This window comes from Zonotrichia albicollis, chromosome 32, assembly GCF_047830755.1.
Source record: "Zonotrichia albicollis isolate bZonAlb1 chromosome 32, bZonAlb1.hap1, whole genome shotgun sequence".
In the NCBI taxonomy this organism is placed as follows: Eukaryota; Metazoa; Chordata; class Aves; order Passeriformes; family Passerellidae; genus Zonotrichia; species Zonotrichia albicollis.
This window is the reverse complement of record NC_133850.1, coordinates 676,283-698,626: the sequence shown is the minus strand read 5'-3', so window position 1 is coordinate 698,626 and position 22,344 is coordinate 676,283. Positions and strand designations below refer to the sequence as shown.

General features: G+C 62.0%; 1 protein-coding gene and 1 long non-coding RNA gene across 2 annotated transcripts; both read left to right on the top strand.

Annotated features, from left to right (window-relative positions):
- Positions 1–701: 701 nt before the first annotated feature.
- Positions 702–1,466, top strand: LOC141726124 (uncharacterized). The gene is made up of 2 exons (XR_012577523.1): positions 702–805; positions 906–1,466. It is a non-coding gene; the product is annotated as an uncharacterized LOC141726124 (long non-coding RNA).
- Positions 1,467–1,785: 319 nt separating this feature from the next.
- Positions 1,786–21,793, top strand: DCAF15 (DDB1 and CUL4 associated factor 15; the record flags this gene model as incomplete). Its single annotated transcript, XM_074530439.1, is given in 14 exon segments — positions 1,786–1,825; positions 1,828–1,913; positions 4,035–4,132; positions 4,971–5,106; positions 6,951–7,057; positions 7,150–7,205; positions 7,208–7,285; positions 9,866–10,039; positions 12,049–12,495; positions 13,842–13,906; positions 13,908–13,940; positions 15,462–15,584; positions 19,690–19,775; positions 21,766–21,793. Coding segments are annotated over 14 exon segments (1,557 nt in total), but the record flags the coding sequence as incomplete, so codon positions are not given.
- Positions 21,794–22,344: the final 551 nt, after the last annotated feature.

Below are 22,344 nucleotides of genomic sequence, written 5' to 3'. Positions count from 1 at the left end.
CACCCAAAAAAAATCCTGGACCACCCCAAACTTTGGGACCTCCCAAATTCTGGTGGTTTCACCCCAAAAATTCTGGACACCCCCAAATTCTGGTGGTCGTAAATGTTCCCAAATTTTGGTGTTTTCACCCAAAAATTCTGGACATCCTCAAATTCTGGTGGTCCCACCCCAGAAAAAATCCTGGACCACCCCCGAACCCTTCTGGACCTTCCTGAATTCTGGTGGTTTCACCCCAAAAATTCTGGACACCCCCAAATTCTGGTGGGGGACGTAAATGTTCCCAAATTTTGGGGTTCCTGCCCCAAAAATTCTGGGGGTCCCACCCAAAAAAAATCCTGGACCACCCCCAAACCTTGAGACCCCTCCCAATTCCCGGTGTTGCCCCCCAAAATTCCTGATGTGACCCCAAAAAAATTCCCGATTTCCCCTAAATTCCCCCCCATTTAGGGGTCCTTTTTGGGGGGTCCCCCCTCCCCATTTGGAGGCAGATTTTGGGGTCCCCCCTCCCCATTTTGGGGTCATTTTTGGGGGGTCTCCCTCCCCATTTGGGGTCATTTTTGGGGGTCCCCCCTCCCCATTTGGGGGCAGATTTGGGGGTCCCCCCTCCCCATTTTGGGATCATTTTTGGGGGTCTCCCTCCCCATTTGGGGTCATTTTTGGGGGTCCCCCCTCCCCATTTGGGGGCAGATTTTGGGGGTCTGCCCCCCAATTGGGGGTAATTTTTGGGGGTCTCCCCTGATTGTTGCCCCCTCCCCAGGAGGCGGCCAAGGAGGCTCTGTACAAACGGAACCTGGTGGAGAGCGAGGTGAGGACCCCCGGGGGGGTCCCCCAAATTTGGGGGTCCCCAAAATCCTCCCCCCCACCCCCCAAAATCCCCCCTCCCTCACTGCTCTGTTCTCTTCCAGCTCCAGAAACTCCGTGGATGAGACCCCTCCTCAATTTGGGGGAGTTCAGAGACCCCTCCCCAATTTGGGGGGGCTCTGGGGATCCCCCCCCTCCCCCACCAGTGCCCACTGTGACAATCACAGAGCTGCTACATCCCCCCTCCCCACTTTGAGGTGACGGTGACCCCTCCCCAAATTTCAGGGTATTAATAACCCCCTCCCCAATTTTAGGGTGACCCCCTCCCCAAATTTCAGGGTGATTATGACCCCTCCCCAAATTTCAGGGTGATTATGACCCCTCCCCAATATTAGGGTGATTATAACCCCCCAAGTTTCAGGGTAATTATGACCCCTCCCAATTCCAGGGTGACACCGACCCCTCCCCAATTTTAGGGTGACCCCGACCCCTCCCCACCCGGGTCCGGGTCTCCCCAAGCACTTTGTTCCCCCCTCCCCCGTTTCCCCCCCCACCAAAGCGGATCCCTCCCAAGTGCCTGTAGGGAGGGGCTGTTCCGGGAGCTCTCAGCAATTCTAATCATTAATTATAAAATTATAATTAAGATAAAGTTTTTAAGAGGAAAACCGCGAGTTTTGGTCATTTTGGATGCGCGCCCCCGTTGTCAATCACGGCAAAAGTCACGCCCACCGGCGGCTCCGCCCCCCGCGCCCTCTTGTCTCCATGGTAAACCCCGCCAGAAAAGACGAGCGTGAGCAGCAGCCAATCGCGCTGCGGCTGCTGGATTCCTATTGGTCGTATCGCCTCGTGGGGGTGGGGTGTACTGGGGATTGACGGGTAATCCAGCCAATGAGCTGCGCGGGCGGTGCATCAGCGACAATAGGAGTGCGGTATGGGCGGGGTTACGGCGGCGTGCTGCGCGCCGGAAGCGGCCGGTCCGGGAAAATGGCGCCGAGCTCGAAAGCAGAGCGGGGCGGCCCCGGGGGGAAACGGGGGGCGGCGGGGGGAGCAGGACCCGGGGCTGCACCCGAGGCCGCCGGGAGCACCTCGTGAGGCAGCTGGACCGCGTCCGGGTGAGCGGCGAGGCTGAGGGGGCGCTGGGGGAATGAGGGAGCAGGGGGGTGTGAGGGGGGCGGTCTGTGAGGGGAGCCTGAGGGGAAGGGGGGGCGGCTGAGGAGAGACCGGGCTGAGATATGGCGGGGGGCTTTGGGGGGCTTTGAGGGGGTCCTAAAAGCGTTCTGAGGGGCCCTGAGGGGGGCCGTGAGGGGGTCCTGAGGGAGGGATGGGGGCGGCTGAAGGGAGACCGGGCTGGGAAATGGCGAGGGGCTCTGAGGGGGCTGTGAGGGGACACTGGGCTGGGACATGGCGGGAGGCTCTGAGGGGATCCTGAGGGGGCTCTGAGGGGAATGAGGGAGCTTTGAAGGAGTCCTGAAACGGTACTGAGGGGGCTGTGAGGGGACCCCGGGCTGGGACATGGCGGGGGGCCCTGAGAGGGCTCTGAGGGGGATGAGGGCGTCCTGAGGGAGATGAGGGGGACCCTGAGGGGACACTGGGCTGGGACATGGCGGGAGGCCCTGAGGAGGCTCTGAGGGGGATGAGGGGGTCCCGAGGGAGATGAGGGGGATGAGGGGGACCCTGAGGGGACCCCGGGCTGGGAAAATGGCGGAGGACCCTGAGGGGGTGAGGGGTTCCTGAGAGGGTCCTGAGGGGATCCTGAGGGAGATGAGGGGACCCCTGAGGGGACCCCGGGCTGGGAAAATGGCGGGGGACCCTGAGGGGAATGGGAGGATCCTAAGGGGGTCCTGAGGGGATCCTGAGGGAAATGAGAGGGTCCTGAGGGAGATGAGGGGGACCCTGAGGGGACACCGGGCTGGAAAAATGGCAGTGGGCTCTGAGGGGGATGAGAGGATCCTGAAAGTGTCCTGAGGGGATCCTGAGGGAGATGAGGGGGACCCTGAGGGGACACCGGGCTGGGAAAATGGCGGGGGACCCTGAGGGGGTGAGGGGTTCCTGAGAGGGTCCTGAGGGGATCCTGAGGGGGATGAGGGGACACTGGGCTGGGAAAATGGCGGGGGACCCTGAGGGGAATGGGAGGATCCTAAGGGGGTCCTGAGGGGATCCTGAGGGAAATGAGAGGGTCTTGAGGGAGATGAGGGGGATGAGGGGGACCCTGAGGGGACACCGGCCTGGGACATGGCGGGGGACCCTGAGGGGAATGGGGGGGTCCTGAGGGGATCCTGAGGGAAATGAGAGGGTCCTGAGGGAGATGAGGGGGATGAGGGAGTCCTGAGGGGGACACCGGGTGGACATGGCGGGAGATTCTGAGGGGGATGAGAGGACCCTGAGAGGGTCTTGAGGGGATCCTGAGGGAAATGAGAGGGTCCTGAGGGAGATGAGGGGTTGAGGGGGTCCTGAGGGGGCCCCGGGCTGGGAAAATGGCGAAGGACCCTGAGGGGGGATGAGAGGGTCCTGAGAGGGTCCTGAGGGGATCCTGAGGGAGATGAGGGGGCTCTGAGGGGACACTGGGTGGGACATGGCGGCGGCTGTGAGGGGGATGAGGGCACCCTGAGGAGGCAGCTGAGGGGAGACCGGGCTGGGAAAATGGCGGGGGGCTCTGAGGGAACCTGAGAGGGATGAGGGGACCCTGAGGGGGCTCTGAGGGGACACCGAGTTGGGAAAATGGCGGGGGGGCTCTGAGGGAGGGGGGGGGGGGGCAGCTGAGGGGAGACCGGGCTGGGAAAATGGCGGGAGATTCTGAGGGGACCCTGAGGGGGTCTTGAGGGAGATGAGGATGGAGGGTCCCAAAGCTGGAGGAGTGGTGAGGGGAAGCCCTGGTTTGGGGAGGGTCTGTGAGGGTTTTGAGGGGGCTCTCTGAGAGGTTTGGGGGTGCAGGGTAAGCTGTAATTTGGAGGGGTTTTTTCTGAAGGTTTTGGGGGGGTCTCTGAGGATTTTGGAGCCGTTTTCTGAGGAGTTTGGGGGGAGTCTCTGAGGGGTTTGTGGGGGTCTCTGAGGAGTTTGGGGTTGTGGAGGACAATGTGGGACCCCCCAACTCCAGCACCCCTCAGTGTGGGAGGTGTTGTGGGGACATTTTGGGGGTGTTGGGGTCAGATTTTGGGGGTGTTGTGGGGACATTTTGGGGGTGTTGTGGGGACATTTTGGGGGTCTTTGACCCCTCCTCTCCCGTGCCCCCCCAGCTCAGCGGGCAGCTCTCCCCCCGCCTGTTCCGGAAGCTTCCGCCGCGCGTCTGTGTCACCCTCAAGAGCATCGTGGATGAGGAGTTCCTGTGGGCAGGGTGAGGGGGGACCCCAAATCTGTGAGGGGGGACCCCAAAATCTGTGAAGGGAGACCCCAAATTTTCAGGGGTCCCCATTTCCGTGAGGGCCTTGGGGTGACTCTCATTGTCTGTGTCCCCCTCCCTGTGTCCCCCCATTTTGTGTGTCCTTTTGTCCCTTTCCTGTCCCCATCTTGGTGTCCCTTCATGTCTTTTTGTCCCCTTCCTGTCCCCATCTTGGTGTCCCCCGCCATGTCCTTTTGTCCCCTCCCTGCTTGCATTTTGGTGTCCCCCCATTTTGTGTGTCCCTTCATCACCTTCCTGTCCCCATCCTGGTGTCCCCCTCATGTCCATTTGTCCCCTCCCTGCTTGCATTTTGGTGTCCCCCCATTTTTCATGTCCGTTCATCACCTTTCTGGCCCCATTTTGGTGTCCCCTTGTCCCTCTTTTTGTGTCCCCTCTTTGTCCTTCATGTCCCCTTCCCTGTCTCCATCCTGGTGTCCCCTCCTGTGTCCCTTTGTCACTTCCTTGACGCCATTTTGGTGTCCCCTCATCTCCTCCCTGTCGCCATCTTGGCGTCCCCCTCGTGTCCATCTGTCCCCTCCGTGTCCCCATTTTGGTGTCCCCTTGTCCCTCTTTTTGTGTCCCCTCTGTGTCCTTTATTTCCCCTCCCTGTCTCCATCCTGGTGTCCCCCCCCTGTGTCCCTTTGTCACTTCCTTGACCGCATTTTGGTGTCCCCTCATCTCCTCCCTGTCGCCATCTTGGCGTCCCCCTCGTGTCCATCTGTCCCCTCCTTTTCTCCATTTTGGTGTCCCCCCCATGTCCCTCTGTCCCTTCCCTGTCCCCTGCTGTCCCCAGGCACATCTTCCTGGGTTTCTCCAAGTGTGGCCGCTACGTTCTGTCCTACACCAGCAGCTCCGGGGACGACGACTTCTCCTTCTACCTGTACCACCTGTACTGGTGGGAGTTCAACGTGCACAGCAAGCTGCGCCTGGTATGGGCACCTGGGGACATTGGGGACACCTTGGGGACACCTGGGGGGACATTGGGGACACCTTGGGGACACCTCAGAACCACCTGGGACAGCCAAGAGATGCCCAGGGGACACAAAGGGGGACACTGAGGTGACACCTGGGGACATTGGGGACACCTTGGGGGACATTGGGGACACCCCAGAACCCTCAGGGGACACCTTGGGGACACTCAGAACCCTCAGGGGACACCTTGGGGACACTCAGAACCACCTGGGGACACCTTGGGGACACCCCAGAACCCCCATGGACAGCCAAGAGATGCAGGACACCCAGAGGACACAAAGGGGGACACTCAGGTGACACCTGGGGAACATTGGGGACATTGGGGACACCTGGGGGGACATTGGGGACACCTTGGGGCACTCAGAACCCCCAGGGGACACCTTGGGACACCCAGAACCACCTGGGACAGCCAAGAGATGCCCAGGGGACACAAAGGGGGACACTGGGGTGACACCTGGGGACATTGGGGACACCTTGGGGACACTCAGGACACCCAGGGGACACCTTGGGGACACCTCAGAACTACCTGGGGACACCTTGGGGACACTCCAGAACCACGTGGGGACACCTTGGGGACACTCAGAATCCCTCAGAGGACACCTTGGGACACCTGGGGGGACATTGGGGACACCTTGGGGACACTCAGAATCCCCAGGGGACACCTTGGGGACACCTCAGAACCACCAGGGACAGCCAAGAGATGCCCAGGACACCCAGGGGACACAAAGGGGGACACTTAGGTGACACCTGGGGACATTGGGAAACCTTGGGGACACTCAGAACCACCTGGGGACACCTTGGGGACACCTGGGGGGACATTGGGGAAACCTTGGGGACACTCAGAACCCTCAGGGGACACCTTGGGGACACCTCAGAATCCCCAGGGGACACCTTGGGGACACTCAGAACCCTCAGGGGCACCTTGGGGACACCCCAGAACCACCTGGGGACACCTTGGGGACACCCCAGAACCACCTGGGACAGCCAAGAGATGCCCAGGACACCCAGAGGGGGACACCTTGGGGACACCTGGGGAACATTTGGGACATTGGGGACACCTGGGAGGACATTGGGGACACCTTGGGGACACTCAGAACCCTCAGGGACACCTTGGGACACCTGGGGGGACATTGGGGACACCTTGGGGACACTCAGAACCCTCAGGGACACCTTGGGGACACCCCAGAACCACGTGGGACAGCCAAGAGATGCCCAGGACACCCAGGGGACACAAAGGGGGACACTTAGGTGACACCTGGGGACATTGGGGATAAACGGGGGACATTGCAGGAGAGAGACAAGGGACGCCTTGGGGACACTCAGGACACCCAGGGGACACCTTGGGGACACCCCAGAACCACCTGGGACACCTTGGGCACACCCCAGAACCACCTGGGGACACCTTGGGGACACCCCAGAACCCCCAGGGACAGCCAAGAGATGCCCAGGGGACACAAAGGGACACTTAGGTGACACGTGGGGGGGGGACATTGGGGACACCTGGGGGACACTCAGAAACCTCAGGGGACACCTTGGGACACCCCAGAACCACCTGGACAGCCAAGAGATGCCAGAACACTCAGGGGACACAAAGGGGGACACTCAGGTGACACTGGGGACATTGGGGACACCCCAGAACCCTCAGGGGACACCTTGGGGACACTCAGGACACCCAGGGGACACCTCAGAAACCTCAGGGGACACCTTGGGGACACTCAGAACCTCCAGGGGACACCCTGGGGACACCAAGGGCCACCCTGGTGCCACCGTGGTGCCACCGTGGTGCCACCTGTGCCCCCAGGTGCGCCAGGTGCGGCTGTTCCAGGACGAGGAGATTTACAGCGACCTGTACCTGACGGTGTGCGAGTGGCCCGGGGACAGCGACAAGGTCATCGTCTTTGGCTTCAAGTGAGTGCCACCTGTGCCCAGGTGTGCCAGGTGTGCCCAGCTGTGCCCCTCCAGCCGTGCCAGCTGTGCCAGCTGTGTCCCCGTGTCCCCAGCACGCGCTCGGCCCCGGGGCTGCAGGTGAACCTGATGCTGATGAGCGACGAGAACCATCGGACATCTACGTGAGCACCGTGGCTGTGCCACCCCCGCGGCACTGCCCGGCCTGCCAGAGGGCCAGGGAGACCCCCGGTGAGACCCCAGACCAAAACAACCCCTGAGAGACCCCAGACCCAAAACAGACCCCAGACCCAAAACAAACCCCCCTGAGAACCACCGGGACATCTACGTGAGCACTGTGCTGTGCCCCACCACGGCACTGCCCGGCCTGCCAGAGGGCCAGGGAGACCCCCGGTGAGACCCCAGACCCAAAACAAACCCCCCTGAGAGCCACCAGGACATCTATGTGAGCACCGTGGCTGTGCCCCCACCATGGCACTGCCCGGCCTGTCAGGGAGACCCTCGGTGAGACCCCAGACCCACCCCTGAGACCCCAGACCCACCCCTGAGACCCCTGAGCCCCCATGAACCCCCCATGAACCCCAAACTCGTGATTCCCTTGCTCCAATGACCTCGGGGTGTTTTTGGGGTGGGTGTTTTGGGGTCTCCTGACCCCCCTGACCCCATAACACCCCCAGGTGAGACCCAGTCCCAGCCCTGAGACCCCAGACCCACCCCTGAGACCCCAGACCCATGAGAGACCCCTGAGCCTGCCATGAACCCCAAACTCGTGATTCCTTGCTCCAATGACCTCGGGGTCCCTTGCTCCAATGACCTCAGGGTTTGACCTCAGGGTTATTTTGGGGTGGGAGTTTTGGGGTCCCCCACCCCCCCTGACCCGTTATCCCCCCCAGGTGAGACCCCAGACCCATCCCTGAGACCCCAGACCCACAAGAGACCCCTGAGTCCCCCATAAACCCCAAACTCGTGATTCCCTTGCTCCAGTGACCTCAGGGTTATTTTGGGGTGGGTTTTTTGGGGTCCCCTGACCCCCCTGACCCCGTGATTCCCCCCAGGTGAGACCCCAGACCCACCAGAGACCCCTAAGCCCCCCATGAACCCCCCATGAACCCCCATGAACCCCAAGCTTGGGGGTCCCCTTGCTCCAGTGACCTCAGGGTTATTTTGGGGTGGGTTTTTTGTGGTCCCCTGACCCCCCTGACCCCATAAACCCCCCCAGGTGAGACCCCAACCCCTTGTTGAGACCCCAGACCCACCTCTGAGACCCCAGACCCACGAGAGACCCCTGAACCCCAAACTCGTGATTCCCTTGCTCCAATGACCTTGGGGTCCCCTTGCTCCAGTGACCTCAGGGTTATTTTGGGGTGGGTTTTTTGGGGTCCCCCACGCCCCCTGACCCCATAACCTCCCCAGGTGAGACCCCAGACCCACCCTGAGACCCCAGACCCCTGAGATTCCCCTGAACCCCCCATGAACCCCCCTTGAACCCCAAACTCGTGATTCCCATGCTCCAATGACCTTGGGTTCCCTTGCTCCAATGACCTCGGGGTGTTTTTGGGGTGGTTTTTTTGGGGTCCCCCGCCCCCCCTGACCCCATAACCCCCCCAGGTGAGACCCCAGACCCACCCCTGAGACCCCAGACCCACCAGAGACCCCAGACCCATGAGAGACCCCTGAGCCCCCCATGAACCCCAAACTCGTGATTCCCTTGCTCCAATGACCTCAGGGTCCCCTTGCTCCAGTGACCTCGGGGTTATTTTGGGGTGGGTTTTTTGGGGTCCCCCGCCCCCCCTGACCCCATAAACCCCCTAGGTGAGACCCCAGACCCACCAGAGACCCCTGACCCCTGAGACTCCCCTGAACCCCCCATGAACCCCCCATGAACCCCAAACTCGTGATTCCCTTGCTCCAATGACCTCGGGGTGTTTTTGGGGTGGGTTTTTTGGGGTCCCCTGACCCCGTAATCCCCCCAGGTGAGACCCCAACCCCTTGTTGAGACCCCAGACCCACCAGAGACCCCTGAACCCCCCATGAACCCCCCATGAACCCCCATGAACCCCGAACTCGTGATTCCCTTGCTCCAATGACCTCGGGGTCCCCTTGCTCCAATGACCTCAGGGTTATTTCGGGGTGGGATTTTTGGGGTCCCCCGCTCCCCCTGACCCCATAACACCCCCAGGTGAGACCCCAGACCCATCCCTGAGACCCCAGACCCACCAGAGACCCCTGAGCCCCCCCCATGAACCCCCCATGAACCCCAAACTTGTGATTCCCTTGCTCCAATGACCTCGGGGTGTTTTCGGGGTGGGAATTTGGGGTCCCCTGTCCTGGGGTGCCCCCCCATGACCCCATAACCCACCCCAGGTGAGACCACAACCCCTTGTTGAGACCCCAGACCCACCCCTGAGACCCCAGACCCACCAGAGACCCCTGAGCCCCCCATGAACCCCCCATGAACCCCAAACTCGTGATTCCCTTGCTCCAATGACCTCGTGGTCCCCTTGCTCCAATGACCTCAGGGTTATTTCGGGGTGGGTTTTTTGGGGTCCCCCGCTCCCCCTGACCTCGTGATCCCCCCCAGGTGAGACCCCAGACCCACCCCTGAGACCCCAGACCCACCAGAGACCCCAGACCCACGAGAGACCCCTGAGCCCCCCATAAACCCCAATTTTGGGGGGTCCCCTTGCTCCAATGACCTCGGGGTCCCCTTGCTCCAGTGACCTCGGGTCCCTTGCTCCAATGACCTCAGGGTTATTTTGGGGTGGGTTTTTTGGGGTCCCCCGCCCCCCCTGACCCCATAACCCCCCGCAGGCGAAGCCCCCAGCCCCGCGTGCCTGCGCCACGGTTTCCTGCTGCACACCAAGTTCCAGGTGGTGTACCCCTTCCCCACCTTCCAGCCCGCCTTCCAGCTGCGCAAGGACCACGTGGTGCTGCTCAACACCAGCTTCTCGCTGGTGGCCTGCGCCATCGCCGTGCACCCCGCGGGTATGGTGGGGACCCCGGGCACCCCAAAACCCCCTGGGACCCCCCTGCGCCATCGCCGTGCACCCCGCGGGTAAAATGGGGGCACCCCTGGGCACCCCAAAACCCCCTGGGGCACCCCGAAACCCCCTGGGATCCCCCAAAAGCCCCTGCGCCATCGCCGTGCACCCCGCGGGTATGGTGGGCACCCCGAAACCCCCCAAAACCCCCTGGGATCCCCCAACACCCCCTGCGCCATCGCCGTGCACCCCGTGGGTAACATGGGGCACCCCAAACTCCCCGGGACCCCCAAAAACCCCCTGCGCCATCGCCGTGCACCCCGCGGGTATGGTGGGCACCCCAAAACCCCCTGGGGCACCCCAACACCCCCTGCGCCATTGCCGTGCACCCCGCGGGTATGGTGGGCACCCCGGGGCACCCCAAAACCCCCTGGGGCACCCCTGACCCAATGGGATACCCTGAGACCCTTGAAACACCCTGATACCCCCTGCGCCATCGCCGTGCACCCCGCGGGTAAAATGGGGCCCGCGGGTAAAATGGGGGGACCCCAAAACCCCCTGGGGCACCCCAAAACCCCCCTGATCCACCCAGGGATCCCCCAAAACCCCCTGGGACCCCCTGCGCCATCGCCGTGCACCCCGTGGGTAAAATGGGGCACCCCGAAACGCCCTGGGGCACCCCAAAACCCCCTGAGTCACCCTGGGATCCCCCTGACCCAATGGGAGCCCCTGGGACCCCCTGTGCCATCGCCGTGCACCCCGCGGGTAAAATGGGCACCCCCAAAACCCCCTGGGGCACCCCTGACCCAATGGGATCCCCTGAGAGCCCCCCTGCGCCATCGCCGTGCACCCCGCGGGTAAAATGGGGGGACCCCGGGGCACCCCAAAACCCCCTGGGGCACCCAAAAACCCCCCCTGATCCACCCAGGGATCCCCCAAAACCCCCTGGGACCCCCTGCGCCATCGCCGTGCACCCCGCGGGTAACATGGGGGCACCCCCGAAACCCCCTGGGGCACCCCAAAACCCCCTGGGACCCCCTGGGACCCCCTGCGCCATCGCCGGGCACCCCAAAACCCCCCTGATCCACCCAGGGACCCCCCTGACCCAATGGGAGCCTCTGGAACACCCCTGAAACCCCCTGGGACCCCCTGGGGCCCCCCTGACCCAATGGGAGCCCCTGAGACCCCGTGGGACCCCCCTGCGCCATTGCCGTGCACCCCGTGGGTAAAATGGGGACCCCCAAAACCCCCTGAGTCACCCTGAGACCCCCCCTGACCCAATGGGAGCCCCTGGGACTCCCCTGCGCCATCGCCGTGCACCCCGTGGGTACAAGGGAGACCCAAAACCCCCTGGGACCCCCCCAAAACCCCCTGACCCAATGGGAGCCCCTTGGACCCCCCGATCCACCCAGGAGCCCCCAGGACCCCCCTGAAACCCCCCAGGACCTCCGAGACCCCCATGGGACCCTCTGGGACCCCCTTGGGACCCCCCCAAACTCCCCTGGGACCCCCAGGACCCCCCTGAAACCACCCTGGGACCCCCAGGACCTCCTGGGACCCCCCCAGTAATCCCACAAAACCCCCCTGGTACCCCCCCAAAATGCCTCTGGGACCCCCCAAATTTCTCCCCAAACCCCCTTTGGACCCCCCAAAATCCCACAAACCCTCCTGGGACCCCCCAAACCCTCCCTGGGACCCCTCTGGGACCCTCCAAAATCCCTCTGGGGCTCCCCAAAACCCCCCCTGGGACCCCCCTATTTTCCCCCCAAACTCCCCCAAACCCCCATGGGATCCCCCAAAATCCCCCCCCAAAATCCCCCAAATCCCCCCGGGACCCCCCAAAATCCCCCCCAAATCCCCTCGGGACCCTCCAAAATCCCTCTGGGACCCCCCAGACCCCCCCAGGACCCCCCAAATCCCCCCCCAAAATACCCCAAATCCCCCCGGGACCCCCCAAAAACCCCCCCGGGACCCCCCAATTTCCCCCCTGACCCCCCAGTTTTCCCCCCACAGGCGACAGCAGCTCCCAGCAGATTCTCTACAGACGCCGGAACCTTCCAGAACCTCCCTGCTCCCCCCCCCCCACCCCCATCACAACAACAGCAGCCCCCCCCAGGAGGGGCTGGAGGGGTCTGGGGTCTCCCCCCCACCCTCCCAACCCCCCCAGGGGCCCCCCCAAAGCCGCAGCCCCCTCCCCAAATCCGCCGCCATCGCTGGCAGTGACCAAAGCCAAGGAGTTTGTGGCCGATCTGTTCCGCAGGGCTCAGGGAAATGAGGGGGGGTCCGGGGGGTCCCAGAGCCCGGGCGAGGACCCCTCCCCACCCTCCCCCTCCGGACCCCTCCCCACAATAGCTGGGAGCCCCCCCGGAGACCCCTCCCCAGCCCAGCCCCCCCCTGAACCCGGCTATGTCAACTACACAAAGCTGTGCTACGTGCTGGAGCCGGGCGAGACCCCCGCGGGTGAGTGGGGGAGACCCCAACCCAAATTGGACCCCCGGACTGCCCGGGGGAGACCCCAACCCTTGGGGAGACCCCAACCCAAATTGGGACCCCCTGAGACCCCCAAACCCCCCAGGGGAGACCCCCAACCCTTGGGGAGACCCCAACCCAAATTGGGACCCCCCTGAGACCCCTGAACTGCCCAGGGGAGACCCCAACCCTTGGGGAGACCCCAACCCAAATTGGGACCCCCGAACTGCCCAGGGGAGACCCCAACCCTTGGGGAGACCCCAACCCAAATTGGGACCCCTGAACTGCCCGGGGGAGACCCCAACCCAAATTGGGACCCCCTGAGACCCCCGGACTGCCCAGGGAGACCCCAACCCAAATTGGGAACCCCTGAGACCCCAACCCAAATTGGGACCTCCTGAGACCCCAACCCAAATTGGGACCTCCTGAGACCCCAGCCCAAATTGGGACCTCCGGACTGCCCAGGGAGACCCCAACCCAAATTGGGACCCCCTGAGATCCCCAAACTGGCCAGGGGAGACCCCAACCCAAATTGGGACCCCCTGAGACCCCAACCCAAATTGGGACCCCCCTGAGAGCCCCAAACCCCTCAGGGGAGACCCCAACCCAAATTGGGACCCCCGAACTGCCCAGGGGAGACCCCAACCCTTGGGGAGACCCCAACCCAAATTGGGACCTCCTGAGACCCCAACCCAAATTGGGACCTCCTCAGACCCCAACCCAAATTGGGACCCCTGAACTGCCCAGGGGAGACCCCAACCCAAATTGGGACCTCCTGAGACCCCAACCCAAATTGGGACCCCCGGACTGCCCAGGGGAGACCCCAGCCCAAATTGGGACCCCCTGAGACCCCAACCCAAATTGGGGACCCCCCTGAGACCCCCAACCCAAATTGGGACCCCCGAACTGCCCAGGGGAGACCCCAACCCAAATTGGGACCCCCTGAGACCCCAACCCAAATTGGGACCTCCTGAGACCCCCGGACTGCCCAGTGGAGACCCCAACCCAAATTGGGACCCCCTGAGACCCCAACCCAAATTGGGACCCCCGGACTGCCCAGGGGAGACCCCAACCCAAATTGGGACCTCCTGAGACCCCCAAACTGCCCAGGGAGACCCCAGCCCCAAATTGGGACCCCAGCCCCAAATTGGGACCCCAGACTCTATTGGGATCCCAGACTCTATTGGAAGCCCTGACCTGGGGGTTCCTTCCCTGATAACAACTCGTGATTTTTTTTGGGGTGGAAATTTTGGGGTTCCCCTATTTGGGGTGCCCCCCCCTGACCCCCCAGGTGAGACCCCACCCCCCAATAACCCCCCCCCGTGCCCCCTCCCCAGATTTGGAGGATGACAAGATCTCGCTGCCCTTCGTGGTGACCGACCTGAGCGGGCGCAGCCTGCGGCCCCCTGCGGGACCCCGACACGGCCCCGGCACAGGTGGGACCCCCGGGACCCCCCAGAGACCCCCGGGACCCCCCAGAGACCCCCAGGGAACCCCCGGGACCCCCCCAGGACCCCCCGGGACCCCCAAAGGGCCCTTTTGGGGTGCACTGACCCCCAGAGACCCCTGGGACCCCCTGGGACCCCCAGGGACCCCTTTTGGGGTGCACTGACCCCCAGAGACCCCCAGGGACCCCCCCAGAGACCCCCAGAGATCCCCCAGAAACCCCCAGGGAACCCCAGAGACTCCCAGGACCCCTCCCAGAGACCCCAGGGACCCCCTGGGACCCCAGAGACTCCCTGGGACCCCCCAGGGAACCCCAGGGACCCCCAGGGAAACCAGAGACCCCCAGAGACCCCAGGGACCCCTTTTGGGGTGCACTGACCCCCAGAGATCCCCTCTGGGGGTGGTTTTGGGAATTTTAGGGCAGGATTTGGGGCTGATTTTGGGGATGGTTTTGGGGATTTTAGGGGCAGAGATTTTGGGGGTGACTGGCTGGGATTTGGGGCTGATTTTGGGGATTTTGGGGGATTTTAGGGACAGATTTTGGGGCTCTTTTTGGGGATTTTAGGTGCAGAGATTTTGGGGTGACTGGCTGAATTTGGGAATGGTTTTGGGGATTTTAGGGGCAGGGATTTGGGGCAATTTTGGGGCAGGGAGTTGGGGATGGTTTTGGGGATTTTGGGGGGATTTTAGAAACAAATTTTGGGCTTTTTTTGGGGATTTTGGGGCTCTTTTGGGGCTCTTTTTGGGATTTTAGGCACAGAGATTTTGGGGTGAGTGGCTGGGATTTGGGAATGGTTTTTGGGGATTTTAGGGCAGGGATTTGGGGCAATTTTGGGGCAGGGAGTTGGGGCTGATTTTGGGGATTTTAGGGACAGATTTTGGGGTGCTTGGCTGGGATTTGGGGCCTGATTTTGGGGATTTTAGGGCAGAGATTTGGGGCTGATTTTGGGGTGACTGGCTGGGATTTGGGGCAGTTTTGGAGCAGGGAGTTGGGGATGGTTTTGGGGATTTTAGGGCAGGGATTTGGGGCTGATTTTGGGGATCTTGGGAGGATTTTAGAAACAGATTTTGGGGCTCTTTTTGGGGATTTTAGGCGCAGAGGTTTTGGGGTGCTTGGTTGGGATTTGGGGATGATTTTGGGGATTTTGGGGGGATTTTAGAAACAGATTTTAGGGCTCTTTTTGGGGATTTTAGGGGCAGAGATTTTGGGGTGACTGGCTGGGATTTGGGGCTCATTAAGGGGCAGGGATTTGGGGCTGGTTTTTGGGGATTTTAGGGACAGATTTTAGGACTCTTTTTGGGGATTTTAGGGACAGATTTTGGGGTGACTGGCCGGGATTTGGGGCTCATTCTGGGGATTTTGGGGGCAGGGATTTGGGGCTGATTTTGGGGTGCTTGGCCGGGATTTGGGGGCGCTGACCCCCCGTTACCCCCCAGGACCCCCAGACCCCCCCGGTACCCCCAAATCCCCTTTTGGGGACCCCTGACCCCATTTCCCCCCCCAGCTCCAGGTGCTGGCCGTGGAGCAGCTGAGCCTGGACTTCGAGTACGTGATCAGCGAGGTGATTCGGCACGACGCCGCCTGGGGGCGCCAGTTCTGCTCCTTCAGCGACTACGACGTCGTCATCCTGGAGGTGGGCGGGGGGCGCCGGGACCCCCGGGGGCACCCTGAGACCACCAGGGACACCCAGGGACCCCGGGGGCGCCCCAAATCACACAGAGACCCCCCCCAAATCACACAGAGACCACCGGGGGCGCCCCAAATTACACAGGGACCCCCCCAAATCACACAGGGACCACCAGGGACCCCCGGGGGCTCCCCAAATTACACAGGGACACCCCAAATCACACAGGGACCACCAGGAACCCCGGGGCGCCCCAAATTACACAGGGACACCCCAAATCACACAGAGAGAGACCCCCCAGGGACACCCTGAGAGAACCAGGGACCCCCCCAGATCACACAGAGACCCCCAGGGACCCCCGGGGACACCCCAAATCACACAGAGACCCCCCCAAATCACACAGAGACCCCCCGGGGACACCCCAAATCAGAGAGAGACCCCCGGGGGCACCCAAATTACACAGAGAGAGACCCCCGGGGGCTCCCCCAAATTACACAGGGACCACCAGGGACACCCTGAGAGAACCAGGGACCCCCGGGGGCAGCCAAATTACACAGAGAGAGACCCCCGGGGGCTCCCCAAATTACACAGGGAGCACCCCAAATCACACAGAGACCCCCGGGGGCACCCAAATTACACAGGGAGCACCCCAAATCACACAGGGACCCCCGGGGGCACCCAAATTACACAGGGAGCACCCCAAATCACACAGGGACCCCCGGGGGCTCCCAAATTACACAGGGAGCACCCCAAATCATACAGAGACCCCCCCCAAATCACACAGGGACCACCAGGGACCCCCGGGGGCGCCCCAATCACACAGGGACCCCCCCAAATCACACAGAGACCCCCCCCAAATTACACGGGGACCACCAGGGGCTCCCCAAATTACACAGAGACCCCCGGGGGCACCCTGAGAGAACCAGGGACACACAGGGACCCCCAGGGGACACCCCAAATTATACAGGGACCCCCCCAAATCACACAGAGACCCCCCCCAAATCACACAGAGACCCCCCCAGATCACACAGAGACCCCCGGGGGCGCCCCAATTACACAGGGAGCACCAGGGACCCCCCGGGGGCGCCCCAAATTACACAGAGACCCCCCCAGATCACACAGAGACCCCCCCAAATCAGAGAGAGACCCCCCCAAATCACACAGAGACCCCCCCAGATCACACAGAGACCCCTGGGGACACCGGGGACCACCAGGGACACCCCAGATCACACAGAGACCCCCGGGGACACCCCAATCACACAGAGACCCCGGGGACACACCCCAATCACACAGGGACCACCAGGGACCCCCGGGGGCGCCCCAAATTACACAGAGAGAGACCCCCGGGGGCGCCCAAATTACACAGAGACCCCCAGGGACCCCCGGGGGACCCAAATTACACAGAGACCACCAGGGACCCCCGGGGGCGCCCAAATTACACAGGGAGAGACCCCCGGGGACTCCCAAATTACACAGAGAGAGACCCCCGGGGGCGCCCCAAATTACACAGAGAGAGACCCCCGGGGGCTCCCCAAATTACACAGGGAGCACCCCAAATCACACAGGGACCCCCCCCAAATCACACAGGGACCCCCCCAGATCAGACAGGGACCCTCGGGGCACCCCAAATTACACAGGGAGCACCCCAGATCACACAGAGACCCCCCCCAAATTACACAGGGACCACCAGGGACCCCCGGGGGCTCCCCAAATTACACAGGGACCCCCTCAAATCACACAGAGACCCCCGGGGACACCCTGAGAGAACCAGGGACCCCCGGGGACACCCCCAGATCACACAGGGACCACCAGGGACCCCCGGGGGCACCCCAAATTACACAGAGAGAGACCCCTGGCGGGGGGCACCCTGAGAGAACCAGGGACCCCCGGGGGCGCCCCAAATCACACAGGGACCCCCGGGGATACCCCAAATTACACAGAGACCCCCGGGGGCGCCCCAATCACACAGGGACCACCAGGGACCCCCGGGGGACACCCCAAATTACACAGGGACACCCCCAGATCACACAGAGACCCCCGGGGGCTCCCCAAATTACACAGGGACCCCCAGGGGCTCCCCAAATTACACAGGGACCACCAGGGACCCTCGGGGGCACCCCCAAATTACACAGAGAGAGACCCCCGGGGGCACCCAAATTACACAGAGACCCCCGGGGGCACCCTGAGACCACCAGGGACACACAAGGGACCACCAGGGACGCCCCAAATTACACAGGGACCCCCCCAGATCACCAGAGAGAGACCCCCGGGGGCGCCCCCAAATTACACAGAGACCCCCGGGGGCACACAGGGACACACAGGGACCACCAGGGACACCCCAAATCACACAGAGACCCCGGGGACACCCCCAAATCACATAGGGACCCCCCCAAATCACACAGAGACCCCTGGGGACCCCCAGGGACACACCCAAATCGCACAGAGACCCCCCCAGATCACACAGAGACCCCCGGGGACACCCCCAGACGAAATACCCCAAAAAACACCCCCAGACCCCCATGGGATACCCCAAAACCCCCCATGTCCCCCCAGGTGTGCCCTGAGGACCAACCAGGTGCTGATCAACCCCCCCAAAAACCACCCCCAAAAACCCCCCAGACCCCCACAAAATCCCCCAAAAACACCCCCAGACCTCCATGGGAGCCCCCAGACCCATTTTTAAACCCCCCAGGTGTGCCCTGAGACCAACCAGGTGCTGATCAACCCCCCCAAAACCCCCCCAGACCCCCATGAAATCCCTCAAAAACACCCCCAGACCCCCATGGGAGCCCCCAGGCACCCCCAGGACTCACCTAGACCCCCATGGGAGCCCCCAGACCCATTTTTAAACCCCCCAGGTGTGCCCTGAGACCAACCAGGGGCTGATCAGCATTGGGGGGCTGTTACTCCTGGCCTTCCCCTGCCCCCAAAAACCCCCAGACCCCCACGAAATCCCCCAAAAACACCCCCAGACCCTCATGGAGCCCCCAGACCCATTTTAAACCCCCCAGGTGTGCCCCTGAGACCAACCAGGTGCTGATCAACCCCCCCAAAAACACCCCCAAAACCCCCCAGACCCCCATGAAATCCCCCAAAAACACTCCCAGAACACCCCCAGACCCCCATGGGAGCCCCAGACCCATTTTAAACCCCCCAGGTGTGCCCTGAGACCAACCAGGTGCTGATCAACATTGGGCTGCTGCTCCTGGCCTTCCCCTGCCCCAAAAAACCCCCCCAGACCCCCATGAAATACCCCCCAAAACCCCCCCAGACCCCCATGGAAGCCCCCAGACCCATTTTAAACCCCCCAGGTGTGTCCTGAGACCAACCAGGGGCTGATCAACATCGGGGGGCTGTTACTCCTGGCCTTCCCCTGCCCCAAAAAACCCCCAAAAACCCCCCAGACCCCCACGAAATCCCCCAAAAACACCCCCAGAACACCCCCAGACCCCCATGGGAGCCCCCAGACCCATTTTAAACCCCCCAGGTGTGCCCTGAGACCAACCAGGTGCTGATCAACCCCCCCAAAACACCCCCAGACCCCCACGAAATCCCCCAAAACACCCCCAGACCCCCATGAAATCCCTCAAAAACACCCCCAGACCCCCATGGGAGCCCCAGACCCATTTTAAACCCCCCAGGTGTGTCCTGAGACCAACCAGGTGCTGATCAACCCCCCCAAAAACCCCCCCAGACCCCCATGAAATCCCTCAAAAACACCCCCAGACACTCATGAGACCCCCCCAAGCACCCCAAAAACCCCCCAGACCCCATTTTAAATCCCCAATTTGCTCCAGGTGTGCCCTGAGACCAACCAGGTGCTGATCAACCCCCCCCAAAACCCCCAAAAACCCCCCAGACTCCCCACGAAATCCACCAAAAACACCCCCAGAACAGCCCCAGACCCCCATGGGAGCCCCCAGACCCATTTTAAAACCCCCCAGGTGTGCCCTGAGACCAACCAGGTGCTGATCAAACCCCCCAAAACCACCCCCAAAAACCCCCCCAGACCCCCCCCAAAAAACCCCCCAGACCCCCACGAAATCCCCCAAAAACACCCCCAGAACACCCCCAGACCCCCATGGGAGCCCCAGACCCATTTTAAACCCCCCAGGTGTGCCCTGAGACCAACCAGGTGCTGATCAACATCGGGCTGCTGCTGCTGGCCTTCCCCTGCCCCGAGCACGAGGGGCAGCTGCGGTGAGAGGGGGGAAATTGGGGGGCTTTGGGGGGTCCCTGGGGGTTTTTAGAGGGGTTTGGGGGTCCCTGGGGGTATTCTGAGGGGTCCTATGGGGGTCTAGGGGGGGTTTGAGGGGTTTTTGGGGGTCCCATGGGGTCTGGGGGGGTTTTTTGGGGTATCCCTGGGGTCTCATGGGGGTCTGGGGGGGTTTTGGGGGGTGTTTTGGGGGTCCCATGGGGGTCTGGGGGGGTCCCTGGGGGGTTTTTAGGGGGGTTTGGGGGTCTGGGGGGGTCCTTGGGGGGTTTTTAGGGGGGTTTGGGGGTCCCTGGGGGTGTTCTGGGGGGTCCTATGGGGGTCTAGGGGGGTTTTTGGGGTATCCCTGGGGGTCTCATGGGGGTCTGGGGGTGATTTTGGGGGTTTTTTTGGGGGTCTGAGGGGATTTTGGTGGGTTTTTTGGGGGTCTCATGGAGGTCTGAGGGGGTTTTGGGGGTCTTTGGGGTATCCCATGGGGGTCGGGGTGTATTTTTGGGGTATCCCAGGGGGGTCTGGGTGGGATTTTGGGGTGTTTTTTGGGTGTTTTTGGGGTGTTTTTGGTGTTTTTGGGGTGCTGATCCCCCCCTGCAGCCCCCGGCCCCACCACAGCAGCCCTCAAGGTCCTGTGGGATTTTAGGATATCCCAGGGGGATTTTGGGGTTTTTGGGGTATCCCAGGGTGTCAGGGTGGATTTTGGGGTGTTTTTGGGATGTTTTGGGGTTTTTGGGGTGCTGATCCCCCCCTGCAGCCCCCAGACCCACCACAGCAGCCTCAAGGTGGTGACCCCAACCCTGGTGGGATTTTGGGGGTATCCCAGGGGGTTTTTGGGATATCCTATGGTGGTTTTTGGGGTTTTTGGGGTATCCCAGGGGGGTCTGGGTGTATTTTTGGGGTGTATTTTTGGGGTTTTTGGGGTGCTGATTTCCCCCCCCCTCCGCAGCCCCCAGACCCACCACAGCAGCCTCAAGGTCCTGTGGGATTTTGGGGTATCCCAGGGGGGATTTTGGGGTTTTTGGGGTATCCCACAGGGGTCAGGGTGGATTTTGGGGTATCCCAGGGGCTCTGGGTGGGATTTTGGGGTGTTTTTGGGGTGTTTTTGGCGTTTTTGGGGTGCTGATCCCCCCTGCAGCCCCCAGACCCACCACAGCAGCCTCAAGGTGGTGACCCCAACCCTGGTGGGATTTTGGGGTATCCCAGGGGGGGATTTTGGATTTTTGGGGTACCTGGGGTTCTCACACGGGTCAGGGTGGATTTTTGGGGTATCCCACAGGGGTCAGAATGTATTTTTGGGGTGTTTTTGGGGTATTTTTGGGGTGTTTTTGGCGTTTTTGGGGTGCTGATCCCCCCCTGCAGCCCCCAGACCCACCACAGCAGCCTCAAGATCTCGCGGGATTTGGGTTATCCCAGGGGGGATTTTGGGATATCCTATGGTGGTTTTTGGGGTTTTTGGGGTTTTTGGGGTATCCCAGGGGGTCTGGGTGGGATTTTGGGGTGTTTTTGGGGTATTTTTGGGGTGTTTTTGGGGTGTTTTTTGGGGTGTTTTTGGTGTTTTTGGGGTGCTGATCCCCCCCTGCAGCCCCAGACCCACCACAGCAGCCTCAAGGTCCTGTGGGATTTTGGGGTATCTCATTGGGGATTTTGGGGTTTTGGGGTACCTGGGGTTCTCACAGGGCTCAGGGTGTATTTTGGGTATCCCAGGGGGTCAGGTGGATTTTTGGGATTTTTGGGGTATTTTTGGGGTGTTTTTGGTGTTTTTGGGGTGCTGATCCCCCCCTGCAGCCCCCGGCCCCACCACACCAGCCTCAAGATCTCGCGAGATTTGGGTTATCCCAGGGGATTTTGGGGTATCCCATGGTGGTTTTTGGGGATTTTGGGATACCTGGGGGTATCCAGGGGGTCAGGGTGGGTTTTTGGGGTATTTTTGGGGTGTTTTTGGGGTGTTTTTGGCGTTTTTGGGGTGCTGATCCCCCCCTGCAGCCCCCGGCCCCACCACACCAGCCTCAAGGTCCTGTGGGATTTGTGGTATCCCAGGGGATTTTGGGGTATCCCATGGGGATTTTGGGATACCTGGGGGTCTCACACGGGTCAGGGTGGATTTTTGGGGTGTTTTTGGGGTGTTTTTGGGGTGCTGATCCCCCCCTGCAGCCCCCGGCCCCACCACACCAGCCTCAAGGTCCTGTGGGATTTTGGGGTATCCAATGGGGGATTTTGGGGTTTTTTGGGGTTTTTGGGATACCTGGGGGTCTCACAGGGATCTGGGGTAGATCTGGGTGTATTTTTGGGGTGTTTTTGGGGTGTTTTTGGCGTTTTTGGGTATTTTTGGGGTATTTTTGGGGTGTTTTTGGGGTGCTGATCCCCCCCTGCAGCCCCCGGCCCCACCACAGCAGCCTCAAGATCTCGCGAGATTTGGGTTATCCCAGGGGGATTTTGGGATATCCTATGGTGGTTTTTTGGGGATTTTTGGGTATCCCAGGGGGGATTTTGGGGTTTTTGGGGTATCCCACAGGGGTCTGGGTGGGATTTTGGTGTATTTTTGGGGTGTTTTTGGCGTTTTTA